The 17,672-nt window shown below is 43.1% G+C and overlaps 1 protein-coding gene across 1 annotated transcript in view; it reads left to right on the forward strand.

The window, feature by feature from the left end:
- The window catches only part of usp43b (ubiquitin specific peptidase 43b), a 102,774-nt gene that overhangs the window by 38,064 nt on the left and 47,038 nt on the right, over window positions 1-17,672 (forward strand). Inside the window, exon 4 of the mRNA XM_008285606.1 lies at window positions 9,033-9,125. Coding sequence (XP_008283828.1) covers window positions 9,033-9,125 — 93 coding nt within the window. The remainder of the gene's footprint in view (window positions 1-9,032; window positions 9,126-17,672) is intronic.

Here is a 17,672-nt window from a genome sequence, read left to right on the forward strand (position 1 = left end):
TGTAAAATGTCTTTTTGCATCATGCAGCAAAGACAAAAGCTTCTAGTCTGATGTGTTGTTGTTCCTTCCTTCACGCTGGACTTCATGTGTTCACTGTTTATGCTGAAATGATACGTTGTGCAGTCGTGCCTGGTGGCCAGTGAGACTACACAGTAATTTCCTGGGAAGATTACTATTGTTGTGAAGATGTCACTGACTGAAAGTCTGTCCTCAAGCATGCAGGTCTAAATACTGTTTATTTATTTTCTGCTTCCCTTAAAAAAAAAAAAAAGAAAAACCTGCCGATGCTCTGTGTGCACGTCAGACCGGCTCTTTGTCTGCGTGATGGAAATCCACACACACCGTTTCATTACGTGTCTCGTGAGTTTTATTTACTGCACAGTGGCTCTACTGTCCTGTTGTCAGATGGTCTAAATGTCAGGTTGCCCTGCAGAAGAAAGGTCATACCTTGAATCGTCTGTCACAGAGCGAGACCGGGGGTTTTGTCCAATGAGTAAAATATAACGTAGAGACACACGATCCACCGTCAGGCTTCTGCGGTATTGAGGTTTCACTTATCAGATTAGGGGGTAATTTCTAAATACTGCGGATGTAATGGAGATGTCATTATTTCTTTTCCACAGAAATCCTCAGAGACACAGATGCAGAGCCAGAGGAACAGTAAATCTTCACACACACACACACTCACAAAAACATGGCAGTAATTACCAACCAGACAAGAGCTGTAATTCTGAAAAAGGCCTGATGAAAAACTGCCCCGGTTCGCTAACCTTTGTGCCTCTTAGGGGAAGAGAAATCCCTTTACTACAAGTACTTATTTAGAGTGCTTAGCCTTTGTGCTGAAATAATTTGGGTTGTTCGCTGTGCCAATGGTCAAGTATTTTCTGTGTTGTAACACCAGTCCAATGAGAGAGATTTTACTCTTTTTTTTTTTCCCCTTTCCCTAAAATGCTTCCTGTTGCTTTTCGCTGGAGCTTCGTAGCATTTCTCATGCAGCTGGATGTCCTCATGACTCCCATCAGTCTGTCATCCGGGAGATAAAAAGCCAGTCAGTTTAGTTCATAATGTATACATCTGTCAGCTGGAGCCCGCTGAGAGCCGAGCGTCATTCAGGGGTCGGGTTTATCTGGCAGAAAGCCTCTTTCAGACTCCTTTCTGTTCGTCTGGCGGCACCCTGGTCGGACAGTCGGGATCGGACTGGGTCACAAATATTTCAACTGCATTCATACAAAAATTTGTTAAGTTGTGTCTGATTATTTAGGAATTTTTCCACATTTTAGCACCAATATTGGTCCATAACATTACCGTAATGTCCGGACTATAAGCCGCTACTTTTTTCACAAGCTTTGAACACTGATGCAGCTAATTTGTGGATTTTTACGATTTTTACAAATTTGCCTTGAGTGACATTGAGAGCGTCAATGAAAGAGAGACTGAGAAAGTGTGTGACGAAGTAATTCTGAAGAAGACGAGTTTAGTGGTTTTAGTGGAGGAGGAAGATGAAGATAGCGATCGATGACTTTTCCTGGTAGGCTGCTATAGTGCATATTTCCACATCAACATCCACACATACGGTAACTTTCAGCGGTCAAAACTGGTTTGTCTCCTTCCGGTTGGAAACACAGAGACACAAAGGTTCCCATTCACACCAAATACAGAACAGCGTTTCCTGATCTGCTCCTACATCCATTAGTAATAAAGGGCAGGTTTTGACAAAACAAGAACCTGAAGTTTAGTTTGTCGCTTCCTGCTGTTTGTAGGAGTCTTTCGTCTACGTTTATTATATACCAGCAGCATTCGACAGTAGCAGGATGCAAATTAGCATTTCTAAAGTAATGAACTTGTGCATATGACCTCATAGGGCTGCAAGGTGGCTCGGTGGTTAGCATCGTTGCCTCACAGCTAGAAGGTCGCCGGTTCGCATCCTGGTGAGGACACCTGGGATCTTCCTGCGTGGAGTCTCCATGTTCTCCCCGTGCAGCGTGGGTTCTCTCCGGGTTCTCCGGCTTCCTCCCACAGTCCAGAAACATGCTGAGGTTAATTGGTGATTGTAAATTGTCCGTAGGTGTGAATGTGAGTGTGCTTGGTTGTCTGTCTCTAAGTGTAGCCCTGTGATAGACTGGTTACCTGTCCAGGTGAACCTGCCTTCACCCTGAGTCAGCTGGGATAGGCTCCAGCCCCCCATGACCCTAGTGAGGATGAAGGTGTAGAGATGATGGATGGATGGACATTACCTCACATGGAACAACACTTGAACCTTCATTAGTTGATTATAATTCTGAATTATCCCCGACATGGAGACAAACCGGATCTAACCTCCGGATATTTCTACATCCCAATTGTATATTTTCAGTGTTTAGTGAATCATAGATAAATTATTTGGACATTTTAGTTTAGAATTAGTCTTTAGTTTATTACTGCATTATTCTGCATTATATGATTTGATGTTCTGTCTCGTATGTATCATAGATATTACCACGGATCCCTCCATTATTATGGGGGTTTGGTCTGAATGAATGAAAAAGAAAACCGTGAGAAACACTGATGAAGCTGTTTCATATCTCATTCCTCAATGGCATCAGCAAGAAGTTTGCACAAAGTTTGTAAGACGTAAAAAAGCTTCACTCTGCTTCACTGTTTAGATGCAAACCCCTCTTTTTCTTGTTGTTTGCATTGTCCCGTTAATTATCTTTCTTAGTCATGTAACTTCAGTTTTACACTAATCAGCTGCACCATCTGCAAAAACCGCCTCACCGTCACAAACCAGCGAACAAACCGACTGATTATCCAGCTCCTCTGTTCTACACCCACATCTGATCCACGGTGTGTTTAATTAATAACACTTTTCAACAGAGCCGTCCCTCCACAAAAAAACGCTCCCGTCTTATTTGTCGGTATCTTCCCCCATCTGCTAATTTCTCGGAAAATTGGCAGCTCGGCGCGGCTGCCCGTAATACATCTGTCAGAGTGCATCTCTTAATTGCTACCCTCCCTGTCAAATGTTTCTGCTGTGACACCTTGGGTGTGTCTACGCAGGAAGCAGCAGCCTTAGCAGCCTGGCAGGCAAAAATTTGTTCCTCTCTCCCACTCGAACACTGCGCTAGCCGAGGAAGAGTGGGTGAGAATCTGTACACATGACTGGGTGAGCTCATCACAAACTTCACAAAGGAAGCCGAGCACATACAGTCGGTGTCTATTATAACGATGCAAAAACTGCCGACACCATGCATGGCCAGGCTGGGCTTGTAAGTGGACATGAGCGCTGTATGAATGCGTTATCGTTGCTGGAGCTGGACGTGGAACAAATACTTCTTGACTCCTGCACCTCTCTTCTCCTCTGAGACCCGAGGCTCCACCACTGCAACGCTTTGCAAGGCAGCGTCCGACGTAGTCCAACGTCCAGAGTTGACGGAGCGGAGAGTCATCCCTGTAATGGTCCCGTTTGTCACAATCATCACAGCCGATATGCAAACCTGTTAAATTACCGTCGGAGCCGGTTGAGCTGAGAGTTGTTTGGGCTTAATTCATTTCATGTGTCATCACATTCTGGAGATGATCAGAAGATGTACAGTCGTGACTCGATAATCCGACACTAAATGTAAAACCTTCTGCTATGTCGGATAGCAAGGCTGTCGGATTGTCAAGACGGAGGTCCAGATACAAGGAGAGCTTGATGCTGGAAGGATCATTAGTTGTTAATTATTGTTGTTCATAGTTGTTATAATAACTAGTGTGTTGTTGGAACACGACGCATCGCAGGATTTCACGCCAAATTGACCGGTGCAATTGTGCACTTTCCGGCCACTTCCACCCCGGGGCAGCGCTCTGACGGGGTGGAAGTGTCCAGAACACACAGGCAGTACTTGGCTGCTGATGCTAGTTTAGTTAGCGCTCACACTTCTGTTTCCACCATCGGTGGCGGCGGGGGAGTGGCAGATACGCTCCACCGTTACCATCCATGTTTACTTCCATAAACACTGAGCACGCTCGCTGCGTGTGACGTCGTCGTGTCCTCTTCTGCGCATGCGGGACACTTTTGGGTCGTATGAAGTTCACACAGCAGATCACATACAAGTCGCATTGAACTGGAAACGTGAAGGAAGTCACAAAGAAATCCTCATTGAGCATCAAGTCCTGCAGTGTGAACGTAGCCAATCTGTGGGATTGTTCAGTCAGATAATACGCCGTCATCCTGATTGGTGACATTAAATGTCATGTTGGAGTCAGAATCCAAGGCTGTCGCTATGTTAAGGCTGTTTTTATGGGTTCTGTTGGTTTTTCCTAAAAACTAGCAAAGTTTAGGATTGTTAAGGGCCGATTATCGAGTCACGACTGTATTTTCAAGCCTCATTTTGTGGTGAATTTAGCGTCATTTATGTTTTTAAATTCATTCTGTCATCACAAAATATATTACCTTTGGATCAAGTTAGTAAATTATATTACAGATCTTGTTCTGCATGTGGATGAGTCGCTGTTAACGGAGGCTGCAGTGAAAACGTCTCCGTCGAGCAGCGTTCACTGCAAAGCCACCGAGCGACGGCCAGCCGAGCGGTTCACATTACGAGCACGGTGCAGTTTCAGCGCAGCTCGTCTTACTGCGATGCCGCTTTCTCCCAGAGACCCTCAGCCTCTGGTCTGATCCCGGCTCCTGATTAGCTGTGATCTGTTGGGTCAGGACCGGCTGTTTTGTCCACAACGGGTCTTCTTTTTATCACGTCTATATTGTAGTTTCAATTATGAGACACACATTAGGGTTTATGCCTTTTTAAATCACGAGCTGACTAAACTTCCCTCCGTCTTCCAGCTGCCAGGCTGAGAGCGACGAGCCGACGATCGATTAATTTGAAGACTCTCCAGATTCTAATAGCTTTGGAAGGGAAACGAATGGCATAAAGACACCAGAGTGATTTGTTATTCAGGGAAGTTCAAAGCTCTGCTGTAGCGCCGAGCTCGGAGGCCGGAGTCTCTTCAGCATGGCTGCGTCCCAGACAGGGAGACACAAACCTCTCAACCTCCGCACGCTTCCTCCATTAGAGCGTCACCAGAATATCACCTCTTCCTCCTGCTCCTCTTTTCCCTCTTTTTTTTAAGTGTTTTAGAGCAGCGGCGAGCGCATCTATGTTTTAGTGAAGCCCGAGTGTGATTTGTATGCATGGAGTGCAGCTACCCTCACTGTTTCCTGGCGAGAATAAGACATCCGTAGGGCAGCCATTCTACTCTGCCAAGAGGGAGAGATCCACTAAGAGCCCGTGTCAGCTGGGCTTGCTTGAATAGAGCTTTATTCACTCCTCCTCTCCCTCCCCTCCCATCCCTCTCCTCTCCTGCTGGGTCTGTCAGGTGCTTTGCTATAAGGAAAACACATTCGAACAGTTCAGCGATGCCTTCGTTTCCCATGGCAGGACTGTGTGAAGGTCACAGAGCTGCACGATACGTAGGTTTAGGAGCTGAGTGTTGCTTCTACAGCCAGTGGAAAAGATAAGAGCAAGAGGAGAGAGAGGCTTTTTATTTTTAGGTCTGATGAGGGAGATTTGACTTTTGATATTCATCACATTTTTTTTTTACCAAATTTACACAATTTGCGTTTCATTTTCTTTCTTTTTCTTTTTTAATCCATTTTGATTTAATCCTCTGAACCCTAAAGCCCACTGGCAGGTTTGAAAGGCATCGTTTAAAAAAAATCAGCAAGAAACTCTAGAAACAGAAAGAATTGTTGGATTCTGAGCTCTCCGACTGTCGTTAAGCTGCTCATCTTCGTTGTGCCATTTCACCAGAACACCAATTATAATCTGTCACCAAATTACTTTATTTAACTTGTTCTATCAAAAAAAAAAAATCTGCCCTCCTGCCTCTGCCCTGCACAACCAAGAAACTTTTAGTGACTCATCTGCAAAAGTTCTGCGACTTTTTGGCTGAACACGCAGAGTAGTGTGGGCACATAGATGGCAACAAAAGCTGCAAGCAGCGATGGACGGATCCTCGCCGTACGATTGTCGGCCCTCGCGCACATCGGGGTTCAGTAGAAACGCGCTCTCAGCGGGACTCGGATTTGGTGTGTCGAGTTTGGGGCAGATCAGAGCACAGTAGTCCCGTTTGATGGCGTTTTATGGTGGCGTCCTTTTTCAACATGGCGGACTTCCTGTTGGGTTTAGGCCTCGGCACTGATTGACTTTTTTGTGCGTCCTGAGATGCTACACATGCCCACTGAATTGTGTAGATCTAGATGACTTATTCCTTAAACACAGCGAAAATGCACAAAATGATCTTTCATCGAAATTGCACGAGCCGCTTTTCCACGCCGTCAGACTTTTGCGGAAAATTTTAATACCTTTTAATCACCACGTCCTGCAGTTTGTGCTGGCCAAATTTCTGATGTGTACGACAATCCCTAGGAGGAGATAGATTTTGAAACTGGCCAATTTTGAGCAAAAATGGCCTGTCATGCTCGCCATTTTTTCAAAAACGTGGATTTCCTGTTGGGTTTACGGAAACGTGCTGATGGAGTTTTTTGTGCATCCTGAGCTGCTACATATGTGCACCAATTTTTGTAGTCCCGATGGGACTCTTTTCAAATTTTCTAGGGGTCACAGTTGAGGCGTGTTGCATTTTAGAGCTTGGTGCTGATGAAGTTTTTTGTTCGTCCTGACCTGCTCTATATGCCGACCAAATTTCATGGCTCTAGGCCGAACGTGCTTCTGATGGGACTCCATTGAACTTAAAATTTACAAGGTGGCGCTGTGGAGTCATTGTGACAGTGACACGTCCACGTACTGTAAAATATCAAATTTTTCACCATTCATGGTGTGTGTGGGGATTTGGGTGAGTTTGCGGGCATGTTTAGACCCTCTACATTGCATTTCTTTTCGGTGAAGAATAATAATAATCGGAGGGTGACAGTAGGGTCCTTGGTGTGCACAGACCCTAAAAATCTGAACGGTAAAATATTTCTAGTGTGTAGAGGGACCATTTTTAACAAGTATCGGTGCACAAAAATATTATCAGTGTTGATTCCAGGTTAAATTTTTTTGGCAAAATTAGTAATCAGTGAAATTCAGCTTTAGGTTTTTGCTATTAATGGCTTTATAACTGTGGTTAGCGGCACATTTTTGAGTTCTCTTTACTCGAAAGGCATGATAGAGGTGTATGACTTTATATTGGAGTGAAAAATATGACAGGAGCAAAACAAAAACACCCATAAACTGTTTGGGGTTGATGGTTGATCTAAATATCGTTTATCAGGCTGTTGAAAGTATCAGATTTTCCTCTATGCGAGCCTTCAGCGTACTTACACCCAACATAGCGCTCAGTGTGCTTTATCGCTGCTGGGTTCTGCTTTCCACAAGTCTATTATCAATTTATGTGCAGAACGGTGCGGCCCGTACTGTTGCTGTTAGAGCGGTGAATCAAAACGTCGCCGATGAAAAGTTACTTCCTCTCACACGGATTTATATCTGCCGAGCTGATAATAAAAGAAAAAATCAGAGTCATTACATTAGCGCTGTGCCCTGTAGCTTCCACTGATATATCCACTGTGCAGACGGGCATCGTGGCCAGAGGTGAAATCAGAAGTTCAGACGTTCCTTCACCCTCAGACACAGTCGTACCAGGACCTGTTTAAATGTTAAGCTGACAAACTGCACTCCAGAGAACATTTTTATTCCCGTTCCCACGAAATAGATTCTCCAGCTGGTTTTGAAATGACATGTCCGAGGTTGCTTCCACAACCTCTGACTTCCTCGAGGTTCCCAGGAAGCAGATTAAACGTGTTGTAGCTCGTAGATGGAGGCAAATGTGGCCTGAGTATGAGTACCTTAGTGGTCACGACTAGAACCGCTGATGTTAAAACAGCAGATGAACCAGAAAATAATACATTAGCCTTTGTTGTTTTACTTTATCATGCTGTAACTCACGTGGTTCTCATTTTCCGACACTAACCTCCAAGAAAAGTCAGTCTGATAGAAGCTCGTTTACTCTTATTGAGGGTTTCTTTTGCTTTGTTGACATTCAGGCTCCACATGTACACAACAACAATGAGCAACAAACAGGAGACAAACACCAAAAAGGAAGATTTGGTTGCAAAAACAGATGTTGAGAGAAGTTGCAGGGCTGCACACTTTAGGGGAAATTATTCATGTTTACGACTTCACAACACAATCAGCCGTGATGCTGATGTTCAAAATGCTCCACTAGTAGTTAGAGTCACTTGGTTTCCACTGTGATCCCGGGTGTCCTCACCGGGATGTGAACCAACGATGCTAACCACCGATCCACCTCGCAGCCCCCATGTGATAAATATATTCCTGTAAAATCGAGCTGTGGTTTTCAAAAGTTCCAAAATCTTCCCGTGACGACTTCAGAAGTTCCCTCTGGCATAAAAGCCCTGACGTCTGAGAGCCATTCATTCAAATTAAGGAAACAAATAGAGTGCTTTATTTCAATTATTTCTAAAGATTCACCTAATTAGGAAAGTCTTATCCAGGAAATCCTGCTCGGATTAGCTCAGAATACCGGACAAAGGATTTAATTCAGCGGCAGGACAGTTTACAGAATCACTTCCAGCGATCTGGCCGTCGGTCGACTCTCCGACTCGTTCTTCTGACAATTAGCTCACCGGAATAACTTGAGGAGGGATGATTGAAAAGAATCAGAGAACAAAAGGGACTCGATGGAAAACTGTTGGGATGGAAAATCGCTGCACTTGGGAAGAGAGTCCATGGCTTAGGAAGGTTCCCCGCTCTGGATCCTGTAACGGCATCACAAGGTGACGCAACAAGATGGAAACCACCTCTGCTGGCCCATCGCCCCGGGGTGCTGCTGCCTCTGCCCCTCCCCCCCACATCCCTCATCAGTTACATCACTCATCTTTTCCTTCCTCGCAATCAGATCAAGGCGTGTGAACGTTCACCTCCGCCGCGTCGTGTAACGTGATTAAAGCGTCTCCTTTCCCGTCAGACCCAATCAGGGCCACTCGGAGGTTGATTCGGAGTCGACACAGCTGCTCCTTCCAGACTAACGTGTTGTTTCCTTTTCCTCAGGTCGTCGCTGACGTGTCCTCACTGCCTGAAGCAGAGCAACACCTTTGACCCGTTCCTCTGCATCTCGCTGCCCATCCCTCTGCGGCAGACCAGGTGAGAAACGCCGCTCAGGTAGACGTGTAGGAACCTGCTCGAGCAAATGAATGGGTCTCTGAGCTGAAAGAATGAATCGATCAACAGTGTGTTGGTCAACTCTGAGTCAAGTCCAACTGCTGTGAGCTTTCCTACGCTATCAGGGGTTAATAATAATAATAATAATTTCCCTAAGGCACCCTACCAAAGGTATTAATAAAGTTTTATCTTATTTTAAAGTGGGAGCTGTGAGGAAGGAAGACTGTGGATCTCAGGTTGGATTTATACGGTAGAAATATGAACTATTTCTTCCATTTCTTCAGTGACGCTTTGCATCTGAAGTTGTGGATTTTCCAGAGTAATGAAGTTGTTGTGGCTCAACTTTGTACATCTAAGTTTTCTTAAAACAAAACTGACTTCACCTCCGTTGTTTTAATGAAATCACAGAGTCTGATGTTTTAAATGGCCTCAGAGATTCCCGTTTTTGTTACCTTCTGTCTTGATGATCCAACATTTTAAATGAATTTGAAGAAATAAAAGAAATTAAAATCACCTCTGAAGCTCTGCGGAGTTTCAAAAGACAATAATGTCCAGTCGTCCTCAGATTAATTCACATCCTTCCATTAAACAAAAGGCAAAATTCACACTCAAATAACTAGAAACTGGAAAAAGTAATAATAAATAAAAAATTGCTGAATTATAATTTAGTGAAATAAGATGTTGCTTTTGAATTGTGGGTGAAAAGAATAATGTAAAAAAATTAATGAATTTTAAATAGTTAAAAAAAAATATTTCTGTTGAATGACAATTCAAAAGCAACGTCATGATTTTCATTAAATTTTTATTTATCATTACTTTTGTCAATTTCATCTTATTTCAGCTGTTTTTTTCCTTCTTTAATGGGAGGCTATGAACACATTAGAGGACGACTGTACGATTATTTTTAACAATTTCTGCATTTCATCGATGGATCAGGAAACACCGACATCATTAACAGGCCGACTCTTTTTATTATCAACTGATCCGATCAGGTCCACTCCTGCAGCGATGCCTCTACTGTAAATAATATCAAACTTAAACAACCAAACTGAAAACACACCAGGAAACAACCAAAGGGATTCTCTAGAGGATGCAATATTTATGAAACTATATCGATAAAAGAGTGAATTTGTGCACAGCGGCTCCGTTACGCAGATTTACAGCATTTGGGTTAATGCACACGATCACACATCGGAAGTGGTGAATGATTAATGAAGTCCCAGCTGCTGCGCCGCCCGAGGACATCGGTCCAACGCTCAGCGTGGCGTTTATTAAAGTCAGAGAAAAGAACGTTCTGCGTTTGTTTCCAGAGTTGTGTTGGTGGATGTCAGGAGGTGGAGGTCCGCTCAGTTTAAGCCCGACTAAAGTGAGGGCAAATAAACGCACATCACTAAATGTCTGATTATTTCTTTAAGCGTGAGGCAATTTTTTAGAAAAGGAGAACAGGCGGGACAACACCCGGCTTTGTTTTCGCTGTACTCACGGTAGGAACACGACTCATTGTGGAGCTGAAGGGGCTGGAATCAAAAAGGAAAAGCCGCTCAGCATCAAGGAACAATGTCTTATTCAGCTGTGCATCACAGCAGCCACTTGACCTCCGTGTCAGGTCAGCGGGGCTCAGCCCGCTCAGGAAATCCTGACATTTCCAAAGAGGGAGACCCCATTCACGCTTTTTTTTTTGTACTCATGCAGTCGTCAGTTACACTCACAGAAAACCGACATCTGGCTTTTGGATCAAAATGAGACTTTCTCTGACATACTGGCAGCATGTTTTTGGTCTTTGCCGTGATGTTTCGTCTCGTGTGTCGTCCTGAGGAGGTGGACTCTCAGGAGATTGATGGTGTCTCTAGGTGAACACATCCCTGGTGCCACTCTGGCTCATACGCAGCTCGTCTGTGATCAAACATCATTATCTGGTGTTAACATCTGCCTTCAGCTCGTTCGAGTTCCTTCACTCGACCATAATCGTAGCAGCGTGGTCTCTACGTGGTTTGGTGTGAGACCGTTGTGTTTTTGGTATTTACTGTTTTATGTCACTGTTTGCAGTCATTTCTGCTTTTTTTTTTTTTTTTTAAAGCTGCAAAACGTCTTCAGAAAACGAACATTGTTTGGGTGAAAATTTTCTCATGCTGATGCTTTTTAGTTGCTGTTTACTTTCATTCTCAGTTGCTTTTTTCAATCATTTTCATTGCTGTTTTCTTGCTGCTTTCTGTTGAGTGTCAGTTTTAGTCACTGCTTTCTGCTTTTTTCAGTCGCAGTTTTCTGTCATTTCAGTTGCTGTTTGCATTCATTTGAATTCATCACTATCATTACTATTTTCTTTCATTTTCATTCAGTGTTTCTATTTATTTTCAGTCATTGCCTTCTGTTCCTTACAGTCGCTGTTTTCTGCTATTTTCAGTCACTGTTTATTGTGGTTTTTAGTTGCTCTTTAGTCATATTTTTAGCCCCTTTTTTGTCTTTTTCAGTCAGGGTTTGCTTTAATTTTCAGCTGCTGTTTGCTCTTCTTTATAGTACGTGTTTACTTTTGTTGTTAGTTGCTGTTTTCTGTCATGTTCAGTTGCTTTTTACTTTTGTTTTCGGTAGTTGTTTTCTGTCTTTTACAGTCACTGTTAACTGCAGTTTTTAGTCGCCGTTTAGTGGTATTTTTAGTCACTGTTTTCTGCCTTTTTCAGTCGCTGTTGGCTTTCATTTTTTTTGTTTACAGGACAGACATATGTGGTTAAGGTTTGGGTTTAAACCCTTAACCCAAAACTCCCAAAAACCCAAAAGGACTAAATCGGCATTCTGGGAAATGAGCTCAAACCAACTCTCATGTGTGTGTTCAATATAAAAATACAGTTAGTTAGCTTAGCTTAGCTTAGCAACACTAATAGTCTGTTTCTGACTACTTTACTTTTATTCCTCTGCTCTCTCTTCGCCCTGACCGGCTGATCTTCCCGAGCCTGGTTCTGCCGGAAGTTCTTCCTGTTAGAGAGGATTTGTTTTTAATTCCCAAAGTGTTGCTCAAAGGGACTCGTTTGGTTTCTCTTGATAATATATTTTTGTCAGGNAAGTGTTGCTCAAAGGGACTCGTTTGGTTTCTGTTGATAATATATTTTTGTCAGGACTTGACCTTGGATGACCTTTGTTGTGAATGGATGCAACATAAATAAAGTTGAATTAAACTGAAGTGAAGACGTGAAGCGGTCAGCACTACTTTACCAAAAGGCAACCAAATCCAGCTATTTACACCTTTATTGATTGATTGATTGATTGATTGATTGATTGATTGATTGATTGATTGGTTGGTTATCTTAAAGAAAACAAAGTGATAAAACTATCAGTTTACCATTTATAGGGCTTATGTGCCACACTGCTGGTGTTTCTACACTTTGATTTTAGTCCAGATTAAATAAACAATACATTAGGTGCTGATTTGTACGTTTGTTTGAAGTGATTTTGGTCTTTTTTAAACAGAGCCTGAAGCTTCAGGATGAACAGTTCTGCTGCATTAATCAGAACACAAATCTGCATATTTCCCAAACAGAGAAAAAAATGTTTAACATAAAAACAAGCTTGTGATTGGCAGATTTCTTTTCATTTTTTCCATTGACTGTTTCTGCAGCTCCACTCCTGGACATGATTGACACTCAGAGGTGCGCTGATGACTCATTTAAGGCGTGCCTTTTTTTTTTATTTAGGTGTTTCCTTCCTTTTACTTTTTTTCACTCTTTGAAACAGTTCACAAAAGTTCAGCCAGCATCCCGTCTAATTTGGGAAATAGTTTTTAAGTGCTTCCGTCTGACGGCGTTCCAGGTCGAGAGGCTCCGTTACTCAGAGCAGGTGAGAGAAAACACTTCAGAGGAGACAAACAGGAGAAAACAGATGGATTGTCTTTTAAAGCGTTCATTATATATTTTTTCCCTTTTGTGAAAAGTTCAGCTCGCTCACACCCGGATCGCGTCCGTGAGCCATAAACACATAACCGACTGTTAGCAAACCAACATTTGCTGCGCTTGGCAGTCCTCACGCCGGCTCCGTCCCTCGACTGTCCTGCTCGCTGTCTGTTCTGGATAATTTAGTTTACATCGAGTGAACAGAAAAGCACATCCCATGGTGATTGTTCACTCTTTTGGTTCCTTTTTGAAACCCACATGAAGGCGACATACATTTTGTAGTCGTTACCAGAATGTAAATAGATGATAATCAAAAAGAAATGAATCCAGCCCTCATGTTATCACACCGTCGCATCTATCCAATTAGAACCGAGGGCTTCCAGATCGAGTGCCAACGACTAGACCCTCCTCAGGGAGCGACAGGTGGAATCTGCCTCATTCAAACCTCTCGCGTTGAGGCTTTTCTCTTGAAGTGTTATCACGCCAAGATCTAAAGAGTTTCCTTCAGAAGAAAAAAAAATAAGAGGCGTTGGATGTCTACAAGTCTGGATTTATTTGAAATATACCTTCTACGATCTACAAGTAGATTTCAAACGGCTGCCAATTTACGGAGGCCCGAGAAAATCCGTCCCGAGAGCCGAGCGTTTGGTGCGAGAAAGAAGCCTCGGATTTCATCAGAGGATCCGCAGGTAGCTCGGTGTCAAAGTGCCGCAGCTACAATCAGAAAGAGATCGCCAGAAATGTGGCGCGCCAAGAAAACAAAGGCCTTCGGGGTCCAAGGAGAACATTAGAGTAAAAAGCTTCATCACACCAGCAGATCCACCAGGAGAGACGGGGAGCTCTGGAGAAGCCGGAGTCAAAGCCCAGATTGAAATGTGGTGGGATTTGAAATGGGCAGAACATGCGAGAAAAAAATCCTCAAACATCTTGCTGCAAAAAAAAGGAATTTTTGCCCGGACGAGTGGTCCAAAATCTAAACAGGCTGATACAAAATAAACACCTACAGGAGGTTGTTTCTGCTAAAACCAGCTTCAGATGTCACGGGTTTACTTTCTCCTTCCACTGAAGAATATGAAATAATTCAGTTTTTGCTGAATAAATTATTGAAAATTGTTCTTCAGACGTATCACTTTAATTCGTAGGTGTTGTGTGTTAATGTTCCCTTTGTGATTCATACTTAATTTTTCGGTTTTTGTGTAAATTCACTCACCGAGCATCACGTTGAGGCCGTAAATATCCGTAGGAGCTGTGTTCCTCCTTCCAGGGCGTGTTAATACAAATCATCGTGACTCCATATTGTGTTAAAAGCTGTGAGCAAAGAGAATTCATTATGGAAATAAACAACACAACTCCGTCCCCGCTACAGAGACTGTTGATCATTTAGTGCGTTTCGTGCAAAAAAAAAAAAAAGTCATTAGAATAAATTTCCGACGCCTCCTTTAACTGTGTTTCGATTAGCGCTGCCGACTCGCTGCAGTTTTTTCTACTCGTTCTTTTGAAGCCGAATCGATGCAACAGGAGTAAACACGCCGGTTCAGGAGTCCGTCAGCAGCCGAATTATGCAGATAACTTCCGTTGTTTAATCTTTAACCCGGCCTCCAATTAGTTACCGAAGCAACTTCAAAGCGCTGCTAGTTTATGGATCGCCTAATTGCTCGATGTCGGAGTACGTTTCCGATGAGCTCGGAGAATACAAACCCGGCAGAGCCCTCAGATGTTTCCTGAAACACGCAGCCGGCGAAGCCAAAACCACACAGTAAAGCTAATGGCTCCACATAATGACAAAGAGATGTGGCGTTCAGCAGCAGAGCGACTAAAACAGAGCAAGTTCGGAGGTTGAACTGATCGTTTGTAGCCGTCTTTTATAGGCTGAGGTTCTATATGAGCCAAAAACAATATAAATCCCTGTGTCAGCTTTTGATTTATAGCGAATTATTACGTGACCGATTAGTTTCTTCTGGTTGGAAATGACATGAACAAGAGAGATAATGTATGTATTGTGTTACAGAGGTTAAGGAGAAAATAGAACTTTTTCTGTGTTTTTTTTTTCTTTATTAATTAAAAACAAAATGTCCAAAATTTTTCTGAAATCGTTGCAAAATTGCTTTTCTACAACGGGCCACATTAAGAGAAATATTTTTCCACAGACTTTGAGAGTAAAGTTGTAATATTACAAGAATAAAGTTGTAATTTTACGAGAAGAAAGTTGTAATAATCCAAGAAAAAAAGTGGGAATTTTACTAGAGTAAAGTAAAGATGAAGCATCTCCTGGTTTGTGAAGCTGATGCTGAAGTACAACTTCCCGAAGATAGATAGATAGATAGATAGATAGATAGATAGATAGATAGATATCCATCCATCCATCTATCCGTCCATCCATTATCTGGAGTCTATCCCAGCTGACTACGGACAATTTACAATCACCAATTAACCTCAGCATGTTTCTGGACTGTGGGAGGAAGCCGGAGAACCCGGAGAGAACCCACACTGCACGGGGAGAACATGGAGACTCCACGCAGGAAGATCCTGGGTGTCCTCACCGGGACGGGAACCAGTGACCTTCTTGCTGCGAGGCAACAATGCTAACCACTGAGCCACCTTGCAGCCTTTAATGACGTGATATATATTATTTTTATTGAGCCATGATTTTCAAAAGGTCCAAAATCTTCCCCTGACAACTTTAGAAGTTCTTCCTGGCGTAAAAACATCCCACCGGGATGCGAACCGGTGACCTTCTAGCTGTGAGGCAAGGGTGCTACTAACTGTGCCACCTTGCAGCAGATAGATAGATGTACTTTATTAATACCTGAGGGGAAATTTGGTTGTTACAGCACAACATAGAGTTACCACCACCATAAATAGGCAAAAATAAACAATGAGAAAATATAAAATGCAACATGTACAATAAGTGTCAAGAACAGTCCTGTGTGGAGTCCAGTGCAAATAGTGATGTGCAACAAACAACAACAAACAACTGGTTTAAATGTTACGACTTTATTGTCAAAGTCTGTGAGAAAATATTTCTCTTCATGTGGCCCTAACGCTCCGTCCTACGATCCAGTCCTGCTCATTTCTACCATGTTCCACATCGTTCTACCACAATAAGCTGAGCACAGTCGTTCTCTTCTTAGTTATTCGTTAACTGCAAGTCAAACTGAAGAGTTTAACGAGCTGCTGTTAGGGTCCATCACCGAGCGACAGACTCACATATTGTGGTCGCTCACAAAAACCAGGCCATAAAGTCATAACCAAGTGTTTTCAATTACCAGTGGCCACAGAGCAAGTATCATCAAAACGAACAAGGAAAGCCACGCTGTTAAAAAACATCTCAAAGGGCTGGTGGGAAGCCAGAAGTGACCCCTGCACTGGGAAGAATGGCAGCGTGAGAAGAATCCAAGGATCAGCACCATGTTGATGAACTCTGGTAACTCTGGACGAGACGGGTTTCCATGAACACAGACCAAGACTTTCCCAAGACAGACGTACGCAAAAGCCGAAAGATCTTGACCATCGATCATGTGGTTGGATTGGATGAAAATGCAGTTTTGTTGGTTCTTGGGGAACCATTCTGCCCCCAGAGCACCGTCCTCACAGGCTGATGTGGTGGGAATGGGATGATTTGGGTGTTTTTCAGCCAGACAACCTTGTCAAAGTAAAAGGACTTCATGAGAAACGAGGACGACATTGAGACGGTGGTGGAAAACATCCGACAGCGTGCAGAGAAGGTCGTCCTTGGAGGGCATTGGGCAGTCCAACAAGACGGTGATCTGAGTCCAGACCTGAATCCATCGAGACTCTGAAAACTGAAGACCAGAGGGATGGACGGACGCCTTCGACCACAAAGACTGGAGATCATCACAACGGGGAGCAGCTTGTGGAGACACTCGGACGGACTGTTAGTGATGATAGAAGCTGTTGGATTGATGTGGTGGAGAACGAAGGCGTCGCCACTGATTACCGAGAAAGACGTGAACAAGTCTGGACATAAAGAACACACGGATAGTTTAAATTTGTCGTTCACTTTTCTAATTTCTAGCCAGAAGAAACATATTTGTCTAAATAAAATTGCTAGAAATCAAAAGCTGACGTGAACAATTTCAGGTATGTTCATATATAAATCTGTATGTATGTAATGAATTATTCAGATGGAATGAACAGAACCCACACAGAACCTCCCACCCAGTCTTTACAGAGCTATCAGCATCTCTGATGTCCAGATAAATTTCCAGATTAATGTCAATAGAGTTCTCATTTCTTCTTTTTTAATTGACACTTTAGATCAACTTTATTTTCCTCGGGGCGTCCTCTGCCTTTATTAAAAACTCAGTGTGGCCCAGGAAGCTGTTACAGCGTTCTCCTTTCATAATCACACACTTCAGACCCACTTTACATTCATCCGGGCCTCCCGTTTATGCTCAACATTCATTATTTTTATCCTGCAGAATGGCCCAGTGCACTTACAACCTGTAATTTTCGAGACCTTCTGTTCTAATTCTGCTGTTCACATTCAGTTTGCGCAGCTTTTATTTAGATGTGGTTGGTTCCTGCTCAGTAAATGCTTTTATTAATATTGATTAATTTAAATGTCATGTTAATGAGATGCTTTGTGTCTTGTATCTGTTAAACTAATGCACATATATGTATGAGAAGT

Source organism: Stegastes partitus, unplaced genomic scaffold, assembly GCF_000690725.1.
Source record: "Stegastes partitus isolate 25-593 unplaced genomic scaffold, Stegastes_partitus-1.0.2 Scaffold410, whole genome shotgun sequence".
NCBI classification, from domain to species: domain Eukaryota; kingdom Metazoa; phylum Chordata; class Actinopteri; family Pomacentridae; genus Stegastes; species Stegastes partitus.